The 22,375-nt window shown below is 34.8% G+C and overlaps 1 protein-coding gene and 1 pseudogene across 8 annotated transcripts in view; both read right to left on the bottom strand.

The window, feature by feature from the left end:
• The window catches only part of HACE1 (HECT domain and ankyrin repeat containing E3 ubiquitin protein ligase 1), a 121,045-nt gene that overhangs the window by 49,303 nt on the left and 49,367 nt on the right, over window positions 1-22,375 (bottom strand). For 7 of the 8 annotated variants that reach the window (XR_003419456.2, XM_027057183.2, XM_027057186.2 and 4 more), the window contains 4 exons: window positions 16,683-16,833; window positions 8,463-8,797; window positions 7,910-7,978; window positions 7,583-7,670 (listed from right to left, as the gene is read on the bottom strand). Coding sequence is in view for 7 of the 8 variants with exons in the window: in XM_027057183.2 (XP_026912984.1) it covers window positions 7,583-7,670; window positions 7,910-7,978; window positions 8,463-8,797; window positions 16,683-16,833 (643 nt within the window). In the remaining variant the exon portion in view is untranslated. The remainder of the gene's footprint in view (window positions 1-7,582; window positions 7,671-7,909; window positions 7,979-8,462; window positions 8,798-16,682; window positions 16,834-22,375) is intronic. The other variant, XM_027057184.2, reaches the window with a different exon arrangement.
• On the bottom strand, window positions 10,359-16,123 carry LOC128315566 (translationally-controlled tumor protein-like; annotated as a pseudogene).

The raw sequence follows: 22,375 nt of genomic DNA, 5'->3' as shown, positions 1-22,375 counted from the left end.
AAAATAAAACAAACAAATAAACAAACAAAAAAACAAGACCTATCTACATGTTGCCTACAAAAGACTCATTTTAGATCTAAAGACACCTGCAGATTTAAAGTGAGGGAATGGAGAACCATTTACCATGCTAATAGATGTCAAAAGAAAGTCACAGTAGCCATACTATATCAGACCAACTACATTTTAAACTAAGGACTGTAACAGGAGATGAAGAAGGACACTGTGTCATAATTCAGGGGTCTAACCAATAAGAACATCTACCAATTCTAAGTATTTATGCCTCCAACTTGAGAAAACCCAAATACACAAATCAATAACAAACATAAAGAAACTCATGATAACAATACAATAATAGAAGGGGACTTTAATACCCCACTTACAACAATAAACAGATCATACAAACAGAAAATCAACAAGGAAACAATGGCTTTGAATGACACACTGGACTAGATGGATTTAACATATATATTCAGAACATTTCATCCTAAAGCAACAAAATACACATTCTTTTTGAGTGCACATGGAAAATTCTCCAGAACAGACCACATACTGAGTAACCAATCAAGCTTCAACAAGTACAAAAAGATCGAGATCATACCATGCATATTTTCAGACCACAACACTAGGAAACTTGAAGTCAATCACAAGAAAAAACTTGGAAAGACGATAATACATAAATACATGGACGTTAAGTTAAAGAACATCCTACTAAAGAATGAAAGGGTCAACCAGGAAATTAAAGATAAAGATTTAAAAATATGTGCAAGCAAATGAAAATGAAAACACAACACTCCAAAACCTTTGGAATGCAGCAAAAGTGGTATAAGAGGGAAGTATATAGCAATACAGGTCTACCTCAAGAAGTAAGTAAAAGTCTCAAATACACAACCTAACCTTAGAAAAGGACCAGCAAATAAAGACTAAAGCCAGCAGAAAAAGGAAAATAATAAAGATTAGAGCAGAAATAACTGATACAAAAATAACAACAACAACAACAAAACACAGAACAGATGGATTAAACTACGAGCTGGTTCTTTGAAAGAATTAATAAAATTAATAATGCCCTAGACAGACTTATAAAAAAGAAAAGAGAAAGGACTCAAATAGATAAATCACAAATGAAAGAGGAGAGATCAAAATCAACACCACGGAAATACAAACAATTGTAAGAGACTATTATGAAAAATTATATGCCAACCAACTGGGCAATCTGGAAGAAATAGATAATTTCCTAGAAACAGATGAGCTACCAAAACTGAAACAGGGAGAAATAGAAAATTTGAACAGACCCATAATCAGCAAAGAAATTGAATCCATAATCAAAAATCTCCCAACAAACAAAAGTGCAGGGCCAGATGGCTTCCCAGGGGAATTCTACCAAAAATTTAAGGAGTTAATACATATTCTTCCCAAACTGTTCCAAAAAAATAGAAATGGAAAGAAAACCTTCATTCCAAACTCATTCTACAAGCCCAGGATTACCTTGATTCCAAAACCAAAGACCCCACTAAAAAGGAGAATTACAGGCCAATATCCCTGATGAACATGGATGCAAAAATTCTCAACATACTGGCAAATTGAATTCAACAGTACATTAAAAGAATTATTCACCATGGTCAAGTGGGATTTATTTATGGACCCACAACTATATGGTTAACTCATCACTGACAAAGCAGGAAAGAATATCCGATGGAAAAACAACCATCTCTTGAACAAGTGGTGTTGCGAAAACTGGACAGCAACAAGCAGAAGAAGGAACCTGGACCACTTTCTTACACTATATACAAAAATAAATTCAAAATGGAAGAAAGACCTAAATGTAAGACAGGAAACAATCAAAATCCTAGAAGAGAACACAGGCAGCGACCTCTTTGACCTCAGCTGAAGCAACTTTGTACCAGACACATCACTGGAGGCAAGGGAAACAAAAGTAAAAATGAACTATTTGGACTTCATGAAGATAAAAAGCCTCTGCACAGCAAAGAAAACAATCAGCAAAAGTGAAAGGCAACTGATGGAATGGGAGAATATATTTGCAAATGACATATCTGATAAAGGGTTGGTATCCAAAATCTATAAAGAGCTTATCAAACTCGACACCCAAAAACCAAATAATCCAGTTAAGAAACGGGCAGAAAAGGGGTGCGTGTGTGGCTCAGTCAGTTAAGTATCTGACTCTTAAACTCACGGTCCTGAGTTCAAGCCTCACTTTGGGCTCTGTGCTAGGTGTGAAGCCTACAAAAAAAAAAAAAAAAAAGGAATGGGCAGAAGCCACGAATAGACATTTTTCCAAAGACAACTGATGGCTGACAGACACATGAGAAGACGCTCAACATCAGTCATCATCAGACAAATACAAATCAAAACTACAATGAGATACCCTCTCACACCAGTCAGAAAGGCTAAAATTAACAATACAGTAAACAGGTGATGGTGAGGATGCAGAGAAAGTAGAACCCTCTTACACTGCTGGTGGGAATGCAAACCAGTGCAGCCACTTTGGAAAACAGTATGGAGGTTCCTCAAAATGCTAAAATTAGAGCTACACTATGAATTAGCAATTGCACTAGTAGGTATTTACCCAAAGGATACAAAAATACTGATTTGAAGGGACACATGCACCCTGATATTTACAGCAGCACTATCAACAATAGCCAAATTATGGAAAGAGGCCAAATGTCCATCGACAGATGAATGGATAAAGAAGATGTGGTATATATACACAATGGAATATTACTTGATGATCAAAAGGAATGAAATCTTACCATTTGCAACGACGTGGATGGAGTTAGAGGGTATTATGTTAAGTGAAACAAGTCCATCAGAGAAAGACAAATACCACATGATTTCACTCATCTGTGCATTTAAGAAACAAAACAGATAAACATAGGGGAAAGGGGAAAAAAAAGCGGGAAGCTAACCATAAGAGACTCTTAATTATAGAGAACAAACTGAGATTGACAGAGGGTAGATGAGCAGGGATTGAGCTAGATGGGTGATGGGTAATAAGAAATGCACTTGAGATGAGCACTGGGTGTTATATGTAAGGATGAATCACTAAATTCTACTCCTGAAACCAATATTACACTATATGTTAACTAACTGGAATTTAAATAAAAACTTGAAACAAAAAATGAAATAACAGAAAAAGATATATGTATTAAAAATAATAAAGTTAAATGTATAATCTTGTTCATACTTCTAATAGTCTTTCCATTCTGAATAAAGCATTGCTGTTGTTATAAAACTTCTGGGCATATAAATTTTAATAAAGTAGAATATAAAGTGCTTTCAGTTTTAATGCTGATTATTTCTAAAACTCTGATAAGAAAAAAAAAAACATTACACAGAAGTAATGTATTTATGTAGGGGCTTTGAAGTTTGATACACATGGTTTGGAATACTGGCTCTGTCACTACTATGTTTATGACCTTAGGGAAATCAGTAAACCTCTCAGAACTTGCTTTCCCACCTGTAAAATAGGGAAAATATTTCAAGGGCTAACTATGAGGATTAAATGAAATAATGCAAATAGAGATCCTAAGAATCATAACTATAATCATTAATTAGCTAACAATTATTAAAGCACCTATGGATGTGAACAGGTACTGTTTTAAGTACTTCACATGCACTTTCACATGTAATTCTCACAACACTAAGAGAAAAAGGGACTCTTATCATCCCCATTTCACAGAAGAGAAAAGTGAAGCAATAAAAGGTTAGTTAAGTAACTTGGGGAAATACTCAAGACTCAGAATGCTCAATAAATACATATTGTTCTTATTATCATTTGGAATAATGTTAAAATTCTTTAACATGACAGAAAATGTATTCCCCTATTGTAAGATATTATCTATAAAATATGAGCCAAGAAATAAAAGCAAATGGCATGTTTTAAAGTAATTCAAATGGAACATTAAAACGTACAAAATATTATCTTCAAAAGTTAATAAGATACCTGGAAGATCAAAACACATTTACATACAACTACAAAGCCAAAGGGCACGTTTTTGTATATGAACTTTCTGAGTACCTGCACTTCCATAAAATAATTCACAAGACTGATTACAGGCTCCTCTTAATAGCATTTGTACAGCCATACAAAACGTCTCTTCCTTTAGCCACCAATAGAATAAGAATTCAACCACTTACCCCAGGTAATTGCTTTTTTTTTTTTTTTACCCTTTTTGTTTTCTGTGAACTGCCTCCAAGTTACAGAAAATTTCTAAGTACAGTAGAGTACAAGTATTTTTTTTCCCTTATATGAGAGTAAGCTGCCACCATGAAATCCAGTCACCCTTAAATACTTCAGTGTTGTATTTCCTACAAACAAGAGAATCCTCCTACATAACCAGGTAACCATCAAAATCAAGAAATTAACCCTGGTACATTACTATAGCTAATCCTTAGACCCCATTTCAAGTTTTACCAATTTCCTAATAATATCCTTTATAGCGTCATGACTGATGAATTGCATTTAGCTGTCATGTCTCTTTCACTCCAGTACAGTTCTTCAGTGTGTTCGTAATTTTCATGACCTTGATTGATAGTTTTAAAAACTGCAGGTCATGGGGTGCCTGGGTGGCTCAGTCAGTTGGGCATCCGACTTTGGCTCAGGTCATGATCTCACAGTCCTTGAGTTCAAGCCCCACATCGGGCTCCGTGCTAACAGCTCAGAGTCTGAAGCCTGCTTCAGATTCTGTGTGTCCCTCTCTCTCTGCTCCTCCCCTGCTCATGCTCTGTCTTTCCTGTCTCAAAAATAAATAAAAACATTAAAAAAAATTTATAAAAACTGCAGGTCAGTTATTTTGGAGAATGTCCCTCCTCTAGAGTCAGTCTGACGTTCTCAAGATTAAATTCAGGGTGTACATCTTTGGCAGGAATATAAAAGTGATGCCAGTCTCAGTGCATCCTATCAGCTGGCACACTGATATGTCTGTTTTGATCACTGCCAAGTTTTTCCACTGTAGTTTTTAATCTCTGTAATTTTTAACTATTCTTTCAGTAGATACTTTGAGACTGTAAACACACTCCCTGCTTCATCAAACTTTCCATTTATTCATTAATTTTTTCAATATAGACTTATGGGTTCCAATTTTATTTATAATATTTTGCCATCATTATTTATTCAGATGTTCACATCATTTAGCTTTGGCCAGTGGAGTCCATTCAAGTTGGTTCTCTGTCATTCTGACATAATCCTATCACTCTACAAAAAACTTTCTTGCATTATAAGAGGTTCCAGGCTCATCTTGTACATTCCCTGACTCAGCCGTGAAATAAACCATTTCTCCAAAGAGCACAGGTTAATTGAGAACGGTGTTCAGAAGCCAAGAACTGGGTGCCAGGTTTGCTATATCTATCAATCTACACTGAAAACTGTAAGTTCACACTGATACGTCCAATTCTAATCCAACAGCGTATGGTTCATTCTTTTCTCCATTTTGTAACTCCTCTCTCCAACACTGAGAAACCAGGCTCCCATATGAAGTATACTTACTTATTTGATGAACTGGCCCACCCTCTGTATAACCAATCTCCTGTCACGGACATGCATACTTTACTACACCGATGCCCTCTACCCTACCCGGGCTCTGTCAGTCTACTCTGAGCAACTGTCACCGCCCTCCATGCTGGACATCCTCCATATGCTCTTCCAACTCACATACTCCATGTTGAGCCCCTCTTCTACACAGACAACCTCCTTACCACACCCATGCTCCAAAACCACACATTAGGCCATTATGCATGTGAACACCTTCCTCACTCTGGCCAGGCAACAAAACTTCCTCTATAGGTAAAAACATTGGACCTCTTAATGCAGATGCTTTTGACTAAATTGTTCAGGAAGGGAAGAGGAAAATAAATGCAGAGATAATAAAAGATAATAAAAGCAGAGATAATATTAAGAATAGCAAACTATCTCTTTCAAAAACTAAAAGCTTCTTACACCTATAATTTCATTTGCCCTAGAATGGAGTCACATAGTTTAGATTAAGAAAATGAATTTAAAAACCAGACAGACCCTTAAATCCTGGTTCTCCCACTTGGTAGCTGAATGACTTAAACAAGTTATATAATCTCTTCAGTTCAAGAGTACCCATCTCGCATGATTGCTATGAAAATAACCCAAGTAAAGCAAATATATGGTAACTGACCTAAAGTCAGCATTCAAGAAATGTTATTATTACTATCTTCTCTTTCACATTATCATTTTTAACACATGTCAAAAGGATACTTATATACAGGTGTATAATTTTATAAGAATTAGTTCTTAGCTTTAATTTCTGAAAGGGTCAGTGTCCCTAAAAAGATTTTAAAACACCTATAATATCTACCTTATGATTACTAACCAAACCACAGCTTCCAGTCTGTCCTACACTTCTGACAAATTATTTTTTAAAATTTTGCCAGCATCGTATCATTCTCCTGAATGAAAAGTTATCAGGGGCTGCTGACAGCCTAGAAAACAAAGAAGATCCTTCAATCTGGCAATCAAGGCTTAACACAGCGTGACCCCAACCTACCTTTCCAGAATTACACCTCACTCCTCACCTACACAACATTTCTGCTTCAACCATTGTAATTTTATACACTTCTTCATCTACAAGCCCTGGACCATATCTTGGCTAGAATGTTCATCTACCCAATTCACTCCAAGCAAAATTTTGCAATGTTTTTCAAGGTCCAGCATAAAATCCACCTCCTCTTTTTAAAAGTTTCCTTGACTATAGCAGGCAGAAGCAAAGTCTTCCTCCCTTAAAGTCCTAAGCAGTCAGATAATGATGTAATTACTCTTTTATAGGTACATTTATTATCTTACCTGCTAGACTGAATTAAGATCTTTGTGGAGAAAGGACATATGCTTTCTATCTCCAAATAACTGCCATTTATGGAACATACATACCAGTTATTATTTAAAATTTATTCTTCACAATAGTTTTTGAGGTTGGTGTCATTATCTCTATTTTATAGATGAAGAAACCAAGGCTCAAGGATGTTGGAAATGTGCCCAAAATTACATAGCTAGTAAGTAGCAAAAAAAACTTTTCCCTAGCATGTTTCACGAAACATGAGATATGTGGAATGAACCCTGGTGGGGGAAAGGATCTCAGGTCAAATAAATTTGGAGGATTAAGAAAGTTAAATCACTATTTTTACCAAATGGTTTCTCAAAGCCTTTTAACAAGCTGCTGATACGCTTTACAAATCTCCAACAGGGCATATTGTATTTTCCAAACATATTTAGGGATAAAATCCTTTCCTCAAGGACCATCAGCCTTATAGGACTAATGCTCCATAAAACTCATTTCAGGAAATGTGGCAATGTGTTCTGTTGTCTTTGCACAAGCTTTTGCACACACTGGACACTCAGTACACACTTCTTGAAGATAAAAAAATGCCCCTCATACTAATGTAACATATTAATGTAATTCCACATACTGAAGTAAAGAATAAGGTAATTTCACTCCTCTTCTAGCAAGAGGTCTCAAGTATAATAATTATTTCACTAAAAAGTATTCAAATTAAAAAACTAATTTTCATTAGACAGACTAAAAGCAAGATTAAGAGAAATCTCTACCTGTGCTTTTATGATATGCATGAATCTTGACATCAACTCAGGACATTCAAGGAGGAAGTGAAAGTGGTCAAATATAATTTTGGGATTTCTAAAAGAAAAATATATTTTGTTTAAATGGACAGGAAGGATGAATAAGTGAAATACAAATTCAGATATACAGATACTGAAACAAAAGAAAAATATTAATCTACATCTACTATATTTTTACTTATCATTGAGCATTTTTTGAATTGTAACAGAAAAAAACATTATTTCTGTTGAGATAAACACTGTAAGCAAAGAAAGAAAAGCCTACAAGAGGGATCTATGAATCCAAGAAAGCCTTACCTATTAACAAAGCATTTTAAAACTTCATCATGTTTGCAGACAAATTCAATGAAACGGGGTGAAGTCATTCTGTGGGGGATAAAAAAATCAGAACGTATGGACGGAAATTGGTGATAAAGCAAATCTGGTAACTATGTATACAATTGGACTGGCTCCTAGCAGAAGAAAAAAAAAAGATCTGTGTTTGGAAAACTAGGCATGCCTAGTCAATTTATAAGATGAAAAAATATATAGAACTTTTCATTAATAGAGGATATGAACAGTGACTTTTTAAAAACCTTGAAATTTAAACATCTCTGCTCTATACACTTTGAATACAAAATTAAGTAATCCTGCACAAAGTGACATTCACCATTCTACATGTTAATCATTTATATAATGCTTAAAACTCAAATATTTTAAACCAATTCTAGATTAGTACAATGAGTGTCCTAAAAGAGATCAAAACAGAACCTAAAATCAACAAATTATTGTTTGTTACTGAAATTACCAAAAAAATCATAGCTTTTCTTCATCTATCAGAAAAGGAAATAATAAGCAGAAACCTTCTTACCCTGGGGGCATCTGACAAGAACAGCACATGTAAAAGGCTTGAATGACAGCACTTAGCCGGTTAGCTGTCATAGAAATAACATCCTGACAGTCTGCACTGGCTTCCTGTTTCCCTCCAAGAGCATCTGGTTTAGATTCCCCTGTGCCAGTGGATAGATTTTCATAGCTCCCAGGTCCTGGAGGTTCAAATGGAGGAATGGAAGTGCCATCTTGATCCTGGCCTTTTTGTTTCAGCAAAATAGAAGTGATATCCGTTGAATCCTTCTTGTTTTTCATCAATTCTGTAGCTATTAAAACTAGCCATTCATCTAATGAGTGCCAAAGCAATTCAAGAGGCTAGGAGAAAAACAGAAGGGTTTTTTTAACATCATTCTTAAACTCCAGGATAAAAAAACTCACTCAAGCAAATATTATAAAAGAGAAAATTTACTCTAGCTACTGCTCCTTTCCCAAGTTAATGTGACAGCAGTGCCTGAAGGTAAATAACAAAACATATGAATGCCACATAAATAACAATTTCTTCATTTATAGCGAAAATTTAATTTGTATTTATTTATTCCTTGGAATAAAGAGGTAAAACCTAAAATCTAACAAAAAATTCATAAGCAATCTTTCCTCTTTTAAAAATTTTCAAATATTTAGTTCTAAAAGCATATATTACTTTTAAATATACAATCCCCCAACCTTTACTATATTCATGTGTTGACAATTTTCAACTGTCTTTTTTCAATTAAAAAAAAATAAGAAGTCCTAAAAAGTCTAATGAACAGTTTGGTTCTGGGGTGCCTGCCTGGGTTAGCTGGTGGAGCATGTGACTCTTGATCTCAGGGTTGTGAGTTCGAGCTCCACAGAGAGTGTAGAGATCACTAAAATAAATAAACTAAAAAAATAAAAGCTTTATTGTACTCTTTTCATGTAATTCATAGAATTTTGAAAATTTATGGAGAAAAATTTAAAAATTTTACATAGTATTTATATATATGCACATACATGCATATGCTTTCATACACATATACACAAATTCCATCTAATGACTAGCAACTATCAAAACTGACTAGCAAATCCTTAATTCCAAGTAAAGATTAACAGCTTGAAAAAGAAAAAGGGAGGGAGTAAACTGTTTCTTTTTTTTACACTATTTAAAATATTCCTTTTAAAAATAATGAAATGTCTTTTGTAAACTAACAGCAAATGAAATTTTCTTTTTAAAATATTATGTAATCACAAATGCTACAACAGGACTAAGTAGTAAAGGAGATGAAATATTTACATCATCCCTAATAACTAGTAATTTTTAACAAGCAGAAGTATAAATGCCCAAGTACTATCAAAAGAATGCTACCAGGGATCTAATATACAACATCATGTCTAGTTTTCAATACTGTACTGTAAATTGAAAGCTACCATGGGGGCACCTGGGTGGCTCAGTCGCTTAAGCGTCTGACTTCGGCTCAGGTCACGATCTCATGGTTCATGAGTTTGAGCCCCATGTTGGGCTCTGTGCTGACAGCTCAGAGCCTGGAGCCTGCTTCGGATTCTATGTCTCCCTCTCTCTCTGCCCCTCCTCTGCTCATGCTCTATCTCAAAAATAAATAAACATTAAAAAAAATTTTTTTTTAAGTTACTATGAAAGTAAAGCTTTAATGTTTTCACCATGACAAGAAAATGGTAATAATGTGAGTGAAGGATGTGTTAACTGACCTTATTGTGGTAATGTATATGTGTATCAAATTATCAAATTATACACCTTGAGCTTACACAATGTTATATGTCAATTATATCTCAATAAAACTGGTGGGAAAAAAGGTCTGCAAGAACATTTTTAACCCCAAATAAAAATTAACAGTCAGGGTCAAGGAGAAAGATAGCACTTAAATGCTCCTTCATTCCTACACTATTGTTTTGTTTTGTTTTTGCTTCCAACTGTATTAGTCTCTTTTTATTCTTTTAGTAATCTTTCCCAGAGTTCACTACTTCTGTTTGTAGGTGATGAAATGTGTAAAGAATCCACTTCAAATGTTGGCACAGCTATGAGCATGGTCTTTCCGTTTACTTGAACTCAGAATTAAGACTTTGGGTTCTTGTTTTTAATACTGCAGTCCCAGAAGTAGTTCTCACTGTAGACTTATCTGCAGGATCTTATGCTTTCTAGCAGTAGTCTACAACCAGGCTCTAGCTTCCCCAGGACACTACACAGGGTGGATTTAAATATGTACTAAACCAAGAGGCCATTCTCTCAAATGAGTTTAAATGCGTATTTTTTTTTCTTAACAACAATGCCTCTACTCCAAATAAATCAAGGTCAAAATCAATGAAGAGCCCAAGATGACATCAGTCCCATTTGTCTAAGTCCTGGTGTTGTGCGGATGAGGAGCCACCACTTATGACAACAGGGGATACATCCAGAGTAACAGCCAAATTTGTTAACATGTTTCCATTTCTAAACCATCATTAAAGGACGTATGTGGGGTCACACCACTCTCACGGTAGTCCAGCAGGGCAACCATGCCATCTAGATTCATGTTTTCATCAATAAAGAAGTGGTCATTTTTGAAATTAGCAAGGATGTGCCTGATTCGTTCTGCAGGCCCTGTCATAAAAGGTTTTACTCTTTCTGGCCTCTGTTCTTCGAGCTTGCCTTGGATTGATTTCATTTGATGTACTTCTTGTAGGCTTCTTTTGTGAAGCTGGTTTCCTGCAAGTGATGGTTCATGACAACATCAACACCAGTGATTACTGTGCTTTTGGTACCTTCACACACATGACCTTCAGCGGAGGCATTTCCACCAATGAACGATCCACCAATGTTACCCTCGGTCCTACCAACCATGTTCCCCTCCACCTCCAGGCACAACCCACCCATGATCTCCAGATGTTATAGATGTCAGAGAACATCTCATCATGACTGATGAGGTTCTGGAAGATAATCATGATGGCATCTGGAGGGAGACGATGGCAGCACTATCTTAGCAGGAGCAGGGAGCCCTAAACGTGGTGCAGAAGAAGTCACACTGGGGGTGTGACAAAGAAGTTGGGGGGCAGGGGGAGTTTGAAAAGCTATATACCATTTTAAATATTACTGTTGAGAATGATAAACTGTCTTTCTGCAAATGAATATAAGAGTTAATCTTTTTGTTTCTTATGGGATCACAGAATGCTACAAACTAGACGATGTGCTTCAGAAAGACCCACAATATTTCAACCAAAAGAAATGTTACTTTTAAATATTAAAATCTTACTTTACGGAAAGAGATTACACCACTATAATTGGAAGTTTAAGAAATGGTTAAATTACATGTTCTTCCAGGAAATTCTTTATCATTATTTTCTAACAAGTTCTTCTGCTGTGTGTTCAGCTTTTCTTCAGGTTTGCAGAACACTGTCTTTTTGAGAATATTTATTTGACTTACTAGATTTGCAAATAATTAAATCAATCTTAAGTCTTCACTTAAACATTAAACCAAAAAGCAGAAAACAAAACAAAATAAAGCAAAAAAAGCTCCCCCTATCATCAACAAAAACCTAGTCCCTTCTTTCAACAAATATTTAGTTAGTACATACTACATAAACAGGTAGGCAAAGTGAGACACTGATTATACTCTCTGAGGTTGAAATAAGCACCCCTCTCCCCAACAAAGAGGGCTCTTCCATGGTTAGGCATAGCAGCTGCAAGATTCAGGATCCCTGAGCTGCTTCAAAGGAAGGGTAAGAGGCACCAGCTGCCATAAACACTGACATGATACCTGCACAGAAAATGTCTTAATTCTCGTGAGCAAAACATCAAACCTGCTGTAAAGAATGAAAAAGAGCATTTTACGTCACTAAAACTTTTAGCTTTACATCACAAAATGAACTTCCAAAATAGAAAGAACAGGTGGTAATGTAAAACTTCTTGAAACAAAAGTCAAAAGGAATAATTGGCCTCTAAATGAGGACTGCAACCTAGAAAAACAGCACACTGGATAGAGATGAAGCCTAAGGCAAGAAATGATACCTGCTGCTCACACAGATGAGAGCACTGAGCCTGAACCAGCAACAACCAGCAACAATCCCATTTTTTTCTTTCTCTCCTTTTTTTTTTTTAAATGTAGGTTCCACACCCAGCATGGAGCCCAAAGAGGGGTTCAAACTCACAACCCTGAGCTCAAGACCTGAGCTGAGATCATGAGTTGGACGTTTAACCGACTGAGCCGCTCAGGCACCCAACAATCCTATTTTTAAATACTGACAATGTGTAAAAATTAAAGGCAAGTTTTGAATAATCCAGAAATAATTTTTAAAGCCCATATCTGTGTAAAAATGATAGTCTAGAAAGAGTTTCAATAAAGGAACACAGCAAAAATTAAAACAGAATGAGGAGAAAAAAGAAGTAGTACGTCATCTTAGGCCTTTCTTTACTCTTCTCTTTTTTGTATCTTTTTTTTCTTCATTCACATATGTATTAAAACTAAATCCCAACCTCAAGGTATTTTTACCTACAGAGTTTTCCTTTGAAGATCTGTTCACAAAGTTCATGCCTCAACAACAAAAAAAGTACTGTGAAAATAACTTTAATTTCTAACTGTGGTACTAGCCACAGATAAAAAGGATTAAAATAAATTTTTTAAATTAAAAATAAACAATTTCAAGCCTTATCTACGATGCTTTCTATATTCATAAATAATAATGATAAAAACATTAGCTAAGACACAAAGCACCAAAAAAATAAAGATATAAAGCACCATATATATATCAACTTTTACCGAAAAATGAGCCAATGACTATGGAAAACATTAGCAGATCTCACCATTGTGAAATATTGCTTCATTTCACATTATTGACAATCATACATAATTTTCAAAACATTTTAAGTTCTATTTCAAAGCCATAATATATAATCTCAAACTTGCTGGACAATTTTTTAAAAATTTAAGATCCATGTACCAACGTGAGATATGAATTTGACAGGAAAGCATTACTAAATTAAGTTCTTTAATAGTATCTTGAAATACACTCTTGAAATTTAACAGTATAGTCTCACTATTCTCAACTTGATAATGTCAAATGTTACAATCCAAAATATAAGATTTTGAAGTTAAAAGTTTCTCAATCATTCTCAGCTTCCAAACTTTCCCAATTACAATTTTATGTAAGTATTAACAGTCACAGCTTACTAGTCACAAAAGAAGAGCATATCAAGATTCAGTAAGTCTAAATTGTGTTCCCCATGTTCACACTGCTTCAATAAACATAACTACCTTCTCCTTCAGATGCTCCGAAGTTCCCAAGGCATTAGATAAAACTCTCTTAACACTGAAAAAATGGCTAAGTGTTAAGATTAACTTAAAAGATTTCTAAGATAAATCAGAAAACTAGTAACAGGATGTTAAACAATTTCACCTACTAAAACCACATGGCCTATAAACCCACTCATTCGTAATGGAAAACCCATTAGTTAATCCTAACAATAAAGTGACATGTTAGAGTACCTAGTTAATGAAATGGAAAGTAGGGATCAATGGCTACCTTAGACAAAATGTGGTAAAAATTAAAATGGTATTTTCCAGTCTGACATTGCAGGAACTCAGGAAATGGTTATGATCTTTACAACTCTGAATCACCCCACAATGAACACAAGATTATATATAAATAGATGACAATGTAGTTTCTATTTTTTATCCTTGTAAGTGGGAGGGCATCATTTTGTCATCCTCCAGTCATAAAATATAATTCATAAAATTATATGTCAAGAAACTAATAAATTTTTAAGAATAACATTTAATGTTTTTAAAAACGTAGGTAGTTTTGTAATAAAAATGTTTTACCAAAGTGTAAGGTCAAAATTAAAAAAAAAAACAACAACAGTCAAGGCAAAAGCAGTTGTCAATGATGCATAAAACAATCCCTTAAAAAAAGATACTAACAAATGAAATAAGATAGAAAAAAAAGAGCTTTTTGTAATATATATGTCATTGATATAATAATCAAAACAGAGTTTAGATTTCACAAAAGAAAAGCTCAAAGAAAACCAGGGAGATACCCTTTTCTACTCTGTTATACCAGTATTGACTGGCTAGATAGGAAACTAACATTTTAAATCAAGCACAAAATTCCTATAGAGATGCTACAAATTAACACATACTTATTTTCTGATCATTAGCAAACACATGGCAGACTCAAATTTTAACAAAAAAAAAAAAAAAAAAACCAAAAAAACAAAGACAAAAACAAAAAAACAGACAATAGTGAATATAATCTATACCCAATTTGGAGAATAGTGACTTTATCTATACCTGATTTGATTTTCTATTCATCATTATAGGTAAGTAGAAAGGATACGCAGAAAATTAAATCAGCACAAGCCATACCAGAATACATTAAGAACAACTGCATGTAATGTGACTATTTAAGCAGTAAAACTCACTTAAAATAACACTGACAAAACAGTGGATCAATATTTAGATTCAAATTTTACAAAGATAGTAACTTATGACTCCAAACTAGTATTGAAGAAGTGGTATGTGAAAAGCCAAAATCTGAATTACAAAAAGTTGTATAACTGCCTTCTTCCAGGAGGTGGCACAATAGGGGAAAAAAAGGAAAAAAGTAAGAATCAATCTCTTTCTCTCTCTCTCTCTCTCTCTCTCACACACACACACACACACACACACACAAACAGATGAAAACTCTTTTCTGCACTAACTCTTGAGAAACAGTGAAGAACACAAACAGATGCAAGACCCTTACACACATCTTTCTAAAAGCCTATTGTACCTATTTTAGCTATTAAAATCCACCAGTGTCAAAATGCTTACAAAGCACTTATTTGTAGGTGCCCAAAAAGTTCCATGTAAGAAAAGAATCACTTAGCATTGGTCATTAGTTTTACTTCAAATTTTACAGACAGTAAAGCTGTCAATCATAACTAGTTTTTTTAGAAAGTGACAAAAATGTTTATATCACTTTTTGGATAGATGACCTATATTTATACTCAAAAGACTATTTAAAGAAATACAAACCTTCATGAACCCAAAAGCAAATTTTATACCATGAAAATTTCTTAAGATAAGTTACCTTTAAAAAGCTAATATGAAAACAGTTATAAAGTTACACATTTGTCCAAAATCTGAGTTATTTAAAAATACGTCTCAAGAAAAAAAAAGCCTTAACAATAACAATTATAGCCACATTCATTTTGCTTAATTCATAAAATTATACTTTAACTTAGGTAGCAACACTGTCTTGGGTCTTACAGGAAGCAGCTGAAGCAATACAAATATTTTAAGCAAATATCTCAGGGTGCCGGGGTGATTAAGTCAGTGAAGCATCTAACTCTTGATTTTGGCTCAGGTCATGATCTCACAGTTCATGAGATTGATACCTGCATCAGACTCTACGCTGACTTTGATGAGCCTGCTTGGATTCTCTTTCTCTCTCCCTCTCTCTCTGTCCCTCCCCTGCTTGTACTCTCTCTCTCTCAAAATAAATAAATATATATTTTTTTAATTTGCAAGAAGAGAAAAGAAAATACCTCAATGATTCTTCTTTGAAGTGATCCCAGGAATTAATTGGTAGTAAACACAGGAAATGAAAGTAAACTTACTTTTAAAACACATATATGGACACACACATTAACTCCCTTCTGAAAATATGCAATAATAACCTCTAAATAGAAACTAGGTATTTTCAGAAGGGAGTGGGGAGAAGGAATGGGTTATATAGGTGATGGGGATTAAGGAGGACACTTGTGATGAGCACTGGGTGATGTATGAAATTGCTGAATCACTATATTGTACCCCTGACACTACCATAATACTGTATGTTAACTAACTGGAATTAAAATAAAAACTTTAAAAAAAAATGGACACAAGGAAAAAAAAGGAAACTAGTTATTTTCTTTACTTCTGAATAATTTTTTAAAAAGCATGATGGCTGCATATTGCTACATTTAAAACCTGTAATCCAATTTAAAAAAGTAGATTTAAGTATTAAGTATCTTTACCCTTTGAATACAACACTAATGGAATTAAAATGTTACTTGTAAGAAAAATACAGAAAGCTTACCACTTAAGAATTGCTGTTGATTACACAGGGATGAAAGGAGAAACGTGTGTCTAACTTAAAATGTGATAGGAGTATGAACCAAACTTAGTTTATGAGGTTTCTGACTAACGAATGCATGCTTTGTCACATTCATCTCTTTTTTGTCTATCTTATTAACAACATCATATACTTTTCTGACCTTGAACACCTGGCTTCTTGGAGTTTTATTCCCATTGTAGCCCAAATCGATTCCATTACTGGGAGATGATGGACCAATTCGAAAGACATGACAAAATATCCTCACAATCCTTAAAAGGCTCTTCATTTGAGCATCATAATTACTAGACAAGCTGAAAATAAAAGTTAAAATACGAACAGGTTAGGTGGAATAAAACAAATTACATATTAAAATACTTAATTTAAAACATTTTCATCACATTAATCATCTGTTTCCTAATATAACTAGCGAAGTTCCTTCCTATTGTGATAGGGAACGGAATGCTTTATTTAATAGGAAGTTGCTATACATTATTTGGATTGCATATGAATGAATTATTAATGTTTAAGCAACCAGAATAGAACCAATAATCAAAGCACAAATATGAAGGGAAGCACCAACAGTTGGTTTCTTGAGGCATCAACTTTAAGCAATCTCTAACTTTCACTTCCAAAAGTATATTTATAAATTAAACGGACTCTTAGGAATTCTGAGGACATTTCACAGAGAAATAGAAATGTTGATTATGTTCTCAAGTCAACCTACAACTCTATTGTAGAAGCTGAACTTTCTACTCTATCCATAACCTCATTTCCCCTCCTCACCCCAGAATAGTAACCAATTGTTCACATATAGCAGAACACTTACAAATTGAATAACCTTAAAGTTAATATCAGCATCAAGGCAGTTCTCTAATGGTAGCCTTAGTAGTCTTATGACTGTACATAAATATAGGATATACACACCACTGTGAAGAAAAAAAGAACTCAAATCCAATTAACACAACAATACTGAATATAATATAAACCTTCTTTGACAAATCTAAAAGCCCTTCATAATTTTATAGTGCCTGGGAATTGTTCATCATTACAAATATCAATCAACTATTCTTCCATAGAGAAATTGTAGGAGTTAGGCTAAATCTGTATTGAAACGAGTGGCAGATCTTTAAAAAAAAAAAAAAAAGGTTTGTTGTTGTTGTTCAGGGGGTTGTTTAATTTGGAATCTCTAACATCAGTTATCTTGTATTTTAATGGTAGCACAAAAGCAGAGTAAAGAGTTACATAAACTTTTGGGCAGAATGGTTATGATTATATATATTAATTATCATAGCTTACCCTAAATTCTCCCAAGTGTATTTTACCCAGCTCACAGAGATGAAAAGTCAAGGAGATGAAAAGTACAGCATAGGGAATATACTCAATAATACTGTAATAACACTGTATGTATGTATGGTGACATATAGTAACTATACATATCATGTTGAGCCCTGAGTAACATGCAATTGTTGAATGACTATGTTATACACCTGAAATTTACACAACATTGTATGTCAACTATACGTCAATAATAATAATTAAAAGGATTAGTAGGGTGAGTGGGTGGCTCAGCTGATTAAGCGTCTGACTCTTGGTTTCGGCTCAGGTCAAGACCTCACGGTTCTTGGGTTTAAGCCCCGTGTTGGGCTCCGTGCTGGCAGTGCAGAGCCTGCTTGGGATTCTGTCTCTCCGTCTCCTTCTGCCCCTCCCCCACTCACTCTCTCTCTCAAAATAAATAAAACAAACTTAAAAATAAAATAAAATAAATAAAATGCATAAGTAATGTGAAATAGCAAATGCCTACTTCTAAGAATTCCAGTGTGTAAGTGCCAACTAGAGAGTATTTTCTCTGCTGGTGACATGTGAACCCAAAATTTCCTGACATTTTCACTTCAATATTCATGTTGTTTCTCATTCTAAGAATTATTAAATTGTTAAAAATATTCAATAAAAATTAGCTATCAGTTACAACTGTTAGTAAAATATGACAGTTACTGCTATCCATACTGTATTGAACTGGGATACCTACATCATATGAACAAAATTTTTTGTTCTAGTAACTTTGTATTGATTTTTATGTATTTGTCTTTATGAAGTGTTTCTAATTTTATATCATAAGATTGTTGAGACTGACAAAACAGAAATGTAGTTTGGCTGAAACTACTTCCTTCTTTTATTGTGTTGTGACTATTGGAAAAGTTAACTATGATGACTCTCAAATTTTTCTATGAGAAAGAGGTGAATTTGACTTTCCTCTGCAAAATTACCATACATTTAAATATTTAAATAACTGATCTAGGAAACATTTCATGACTTAAGAAGTATTTTCTGAACAATGGAATCTGAATATGACTCTCAATTATAAACACTATCTAATAATTTTATATTACTATAACCAGTTTAAAATTCTTCCAAGCTGAATCACTGATTTAAAAAACGTTATTTTTCACTTTACAACAAGTGAAATATCTTTAGTATTATACAAAAATATCACAAAATCTAAACTTCATCATATCTTTCTCCACTTGATCATAAAATGGTAATTTCTTCCCAAGCCATAAGGTCTCAATATAAAAGTTTTAACATTAGTTTCCTAAATCAAGGCCCTATCCATGAACTTCCCTTTGGTTTATATGTGAAAGTATACTTTCATTCAATGTCTTACTAAGCAAACAGCTGTGATTTCTCTGTTCATTTGCACATTGATAACTATCTTTATCTTTAATCATAAGTATACAGAAAGTAAGATAATTCACTTATTTAGTCAAACACATTATGTGCAAAAGGGACTGCAAATAAATATTTATTATCTAGGAGCACCCAGGTGGCTCAGTTGGTTGAGTGTCCAACTTTGGCTCAGGTCATGATCTTGCGGTTTGTGAGTTCAAGCCCTGTGTCGGGCTCTGTGCTGACACTCTTGAGTCTGGAGCCTGCTTCAGATTCTGTGTCTCCCTCCCTCCCTCCCTCCCTCTCTCTCTTTCTCTCTCTCTGAAAAATAAATTTTAAAAAACATTAAAAAAAATTTTTAAGTACATATTTATTATCTTTAGTAAATATTCCCAGAATTGGTTAGACAAAAGGCTATCCATTTTTTCAAAAGTAAGCTAATTAACATCTCAATTGTCACTAAATATATATTTGAATCAGTTTTCTTAATTAAAATTTCTATTAAAGCGGCCAAAATTATATCCCATTGTGGGTTAAGAAGCATAAAATGATTTATAAATTAATGAACAAAAGGGAGACAATCTGCAAAAGTACCATGAAACATAAACCCTCAGGAGGGAGTAATTTGTATTTGAGACCCTCTTATTCTACCTTGGCAGCTGTGAGGCAATAGAAAACATATATATTGGTCTCTACCCCTGGTTCCTGGTACAAAGCTCCTAAAACCCTCATTATTTCCTAAGTGATAAGAGCACTAGGAACATCTTTTGTTCCAATATTTGGTCTTTTGACTGCTGTTCCTGATACAGAGTTCCTAAATCTCTTGTCATTTCCTGGGTGACAGCAGTTGTCTTTTGTTCTACTGAAGTGAATCTTAATGGGCTCCTGGATGGAGGCTGGTCACCAGAAAGACTAAGCCACGATTAAAAACTTAGAATTTCCAACCCCACCCCCACGTTATCCAGAGAGGGGAGAAGGACTGGAAATGGAGTTAATGATCAACATGCCTACAGGGTAAAGCCTCCACAAAAAGCCCAAAACTATGGGGTTCAGGGAACTTCCAGATTAGTGAACACGTCCACATACTGGGAGGGTGGCACCCTCAACTCCATGGGGACAGAAGTTCCTGTGCTCGAGATCCTCCAATACCTTTTTCTTTGTATCTCTTCATCTGGCTGATCATCTGCATCCTTTATTGTGTCTTTTAATAGACTGGCAAATCTAAATAAGTGTTTCCCCGAATACTGTGAGCTGTTCTAAAAAATAACCAAACCCAAGGGGAAGGAGGTCATGAGAACTTCTAATTTGTAGTGGAGTCAGAGAGAAGTTATGGCTAACCTGGGGATTTACTACTTGGAATTGGCATCTGAAAGTGGGAGCAGTCTCGTAAGAAAGAGTCCTTAACCTATGAGACTTGATGTGTCTCTAGATGGATAGTTTTCAAAGCTGACAAAAGCTGTACACCAGCTGGTGTTCAAAGAATTGCCTGGTGTGGGGAATGAAGAACCCACACAACTGGCGAAAGTGGTAACAGTGTCAGGTAAAGGTAGTAAAGGAGAAACACGGGACTTCCCAAAACAGTAAACAACACAATAAATTCTAATATAATTCTAATAACCAATACTCACTACCAATCTCAAGAAAAAGATACTTAGGGGTACCCAGGTGGCTCAGTAGGCTGAATGTCAGATTTCGGCTCAGGTCATGATCTTGCCACTGTTAGCGCAGAGCCTGCTTCAGATCCTCTGTCCCTCTTTCTTCCCCTCCCCACTCTCTCTCAAAAATGAATAAACATGTAGAAAAATAAAAGGAAAAGATACTTAGAGCCCCAAAATGGCCATAATTAGCAGATTTCATAGAGCATTTGAAAAGTAGCACTGTAGGTGGTGAGGCAGTGCAGTTTAGTAAAATAGTTTTAAAAGTCGTTCTGGCCATGGCCCCCTTTTTCCTACCGTACTTCTGTTCCACTCATCTCCCTGTTACTTTTTTTTTTTTATTTTTTTTTTTTAATGTTTATTCATTTTTGAGAGACAGAGAGAGACAGAGCGGGGAACGGGCAGAGGGAGGGAGACACAGAATCTGAAGCAAGCTCCAGGCTCTGAGCTGTGAGCACAGAGCTCAACGCAGGGCCTGAACTTACGAACTGCGGCATTATGACCTGAGCCGAAGTCCGACGCTCAACCGACTGAGCCACCCAGGTGCCCCTCTCCCAGTTACTTTTAAGAGCTAGATTGGAACCCAGAATCTGCTCTCTATTAATGAGAATAGGAATCCTCACTCTTCTATGTATTAGCTTGGTCAGTTGCTAACTTCAGTTTTCTTCCATGTAAAATGGAAATTACTACCTAAATAACAAAATTATTGTGAGGTTTAAATAAAATAATGTATTTCAATGCTCCTTAGCTTAGCGTCTGGTTGTAAGTATTAAAGGTGAACTTAAAATAAAACCATAAACATTTAAAAACATAGGCCTTCTCATTACTGTGGAAAAGCAAAACATAGGACAAAAGATTTAGGTAGAAAAAAACAGGACATTTTTCTAATACAGGAAAACAGGGTGTTTAAAATAATCATCATTATCTCTGGCATTTTCCATTTATATAATCATCATCACCATGTCAACTATGGGCCAAACATTATGCTTGGCACTTTACAGTATCTTATCATTGCATTTTTACAACAATTCATTAAGAGGATATTTACTACCATTTTCCAATAAGGAAACAAAATCCTGACTAGGCTGTAAATTAAATACAGGGAGAGATCTTGTCTGTTTTATTCACAATCACCTACCAGATGGCCTGGGGGGATGGTAGGCACTCAAAAGTATGTATTAGACGGATGGGTATATGAAAAAGGGAAACTCAAAACAGTCACTTGCTGAGATCACCCAGTAAATAGTGATATATGGATTTAAACCTGAGTCTGGCAGACTCCTGAGCCATGCCTTTAGTATGTCTGAATCACAGAAAGCCCTCATCAAATAAATGGATTAATGGAAACGACTAAATAAAATGAGAACATTATATAAAGGTGAAATTCAATGAATTCCATAAAAAGAATCTTAAGTAGTCTCAAAGTTAGAAACTGAATTATAAAAAATTAGCAAATAGTATAGTGAGTAGAACTGAAGAAAGACTTAATGGCTAAAAGAAAACAAGAGGGTAACCTTGGTACCACGGAGTTTAA

The sequence above is a fragment of the Acinonyx jubatus genome, chromosome B2 (assembly GCF_027475565.1).
Source record: "Acinonyx jubatus isolate Ajub_Pintada_27869175 chromosome B2, VMU_Ajub_asm_v1.0, whole genome shotgun sequence".
Classification (NCBI taxonomy): domain Eukaryota; kingdom Metazoa; phylum Chordata; class Mammalia; order Carnivora; family Felidae; genus Acinonyx; species Acinonyx jubatus.
Note: the sequence above shows the minus strand (reverse complement) of the source record. Positions and strands in the feature narration are given on the sequence as shown.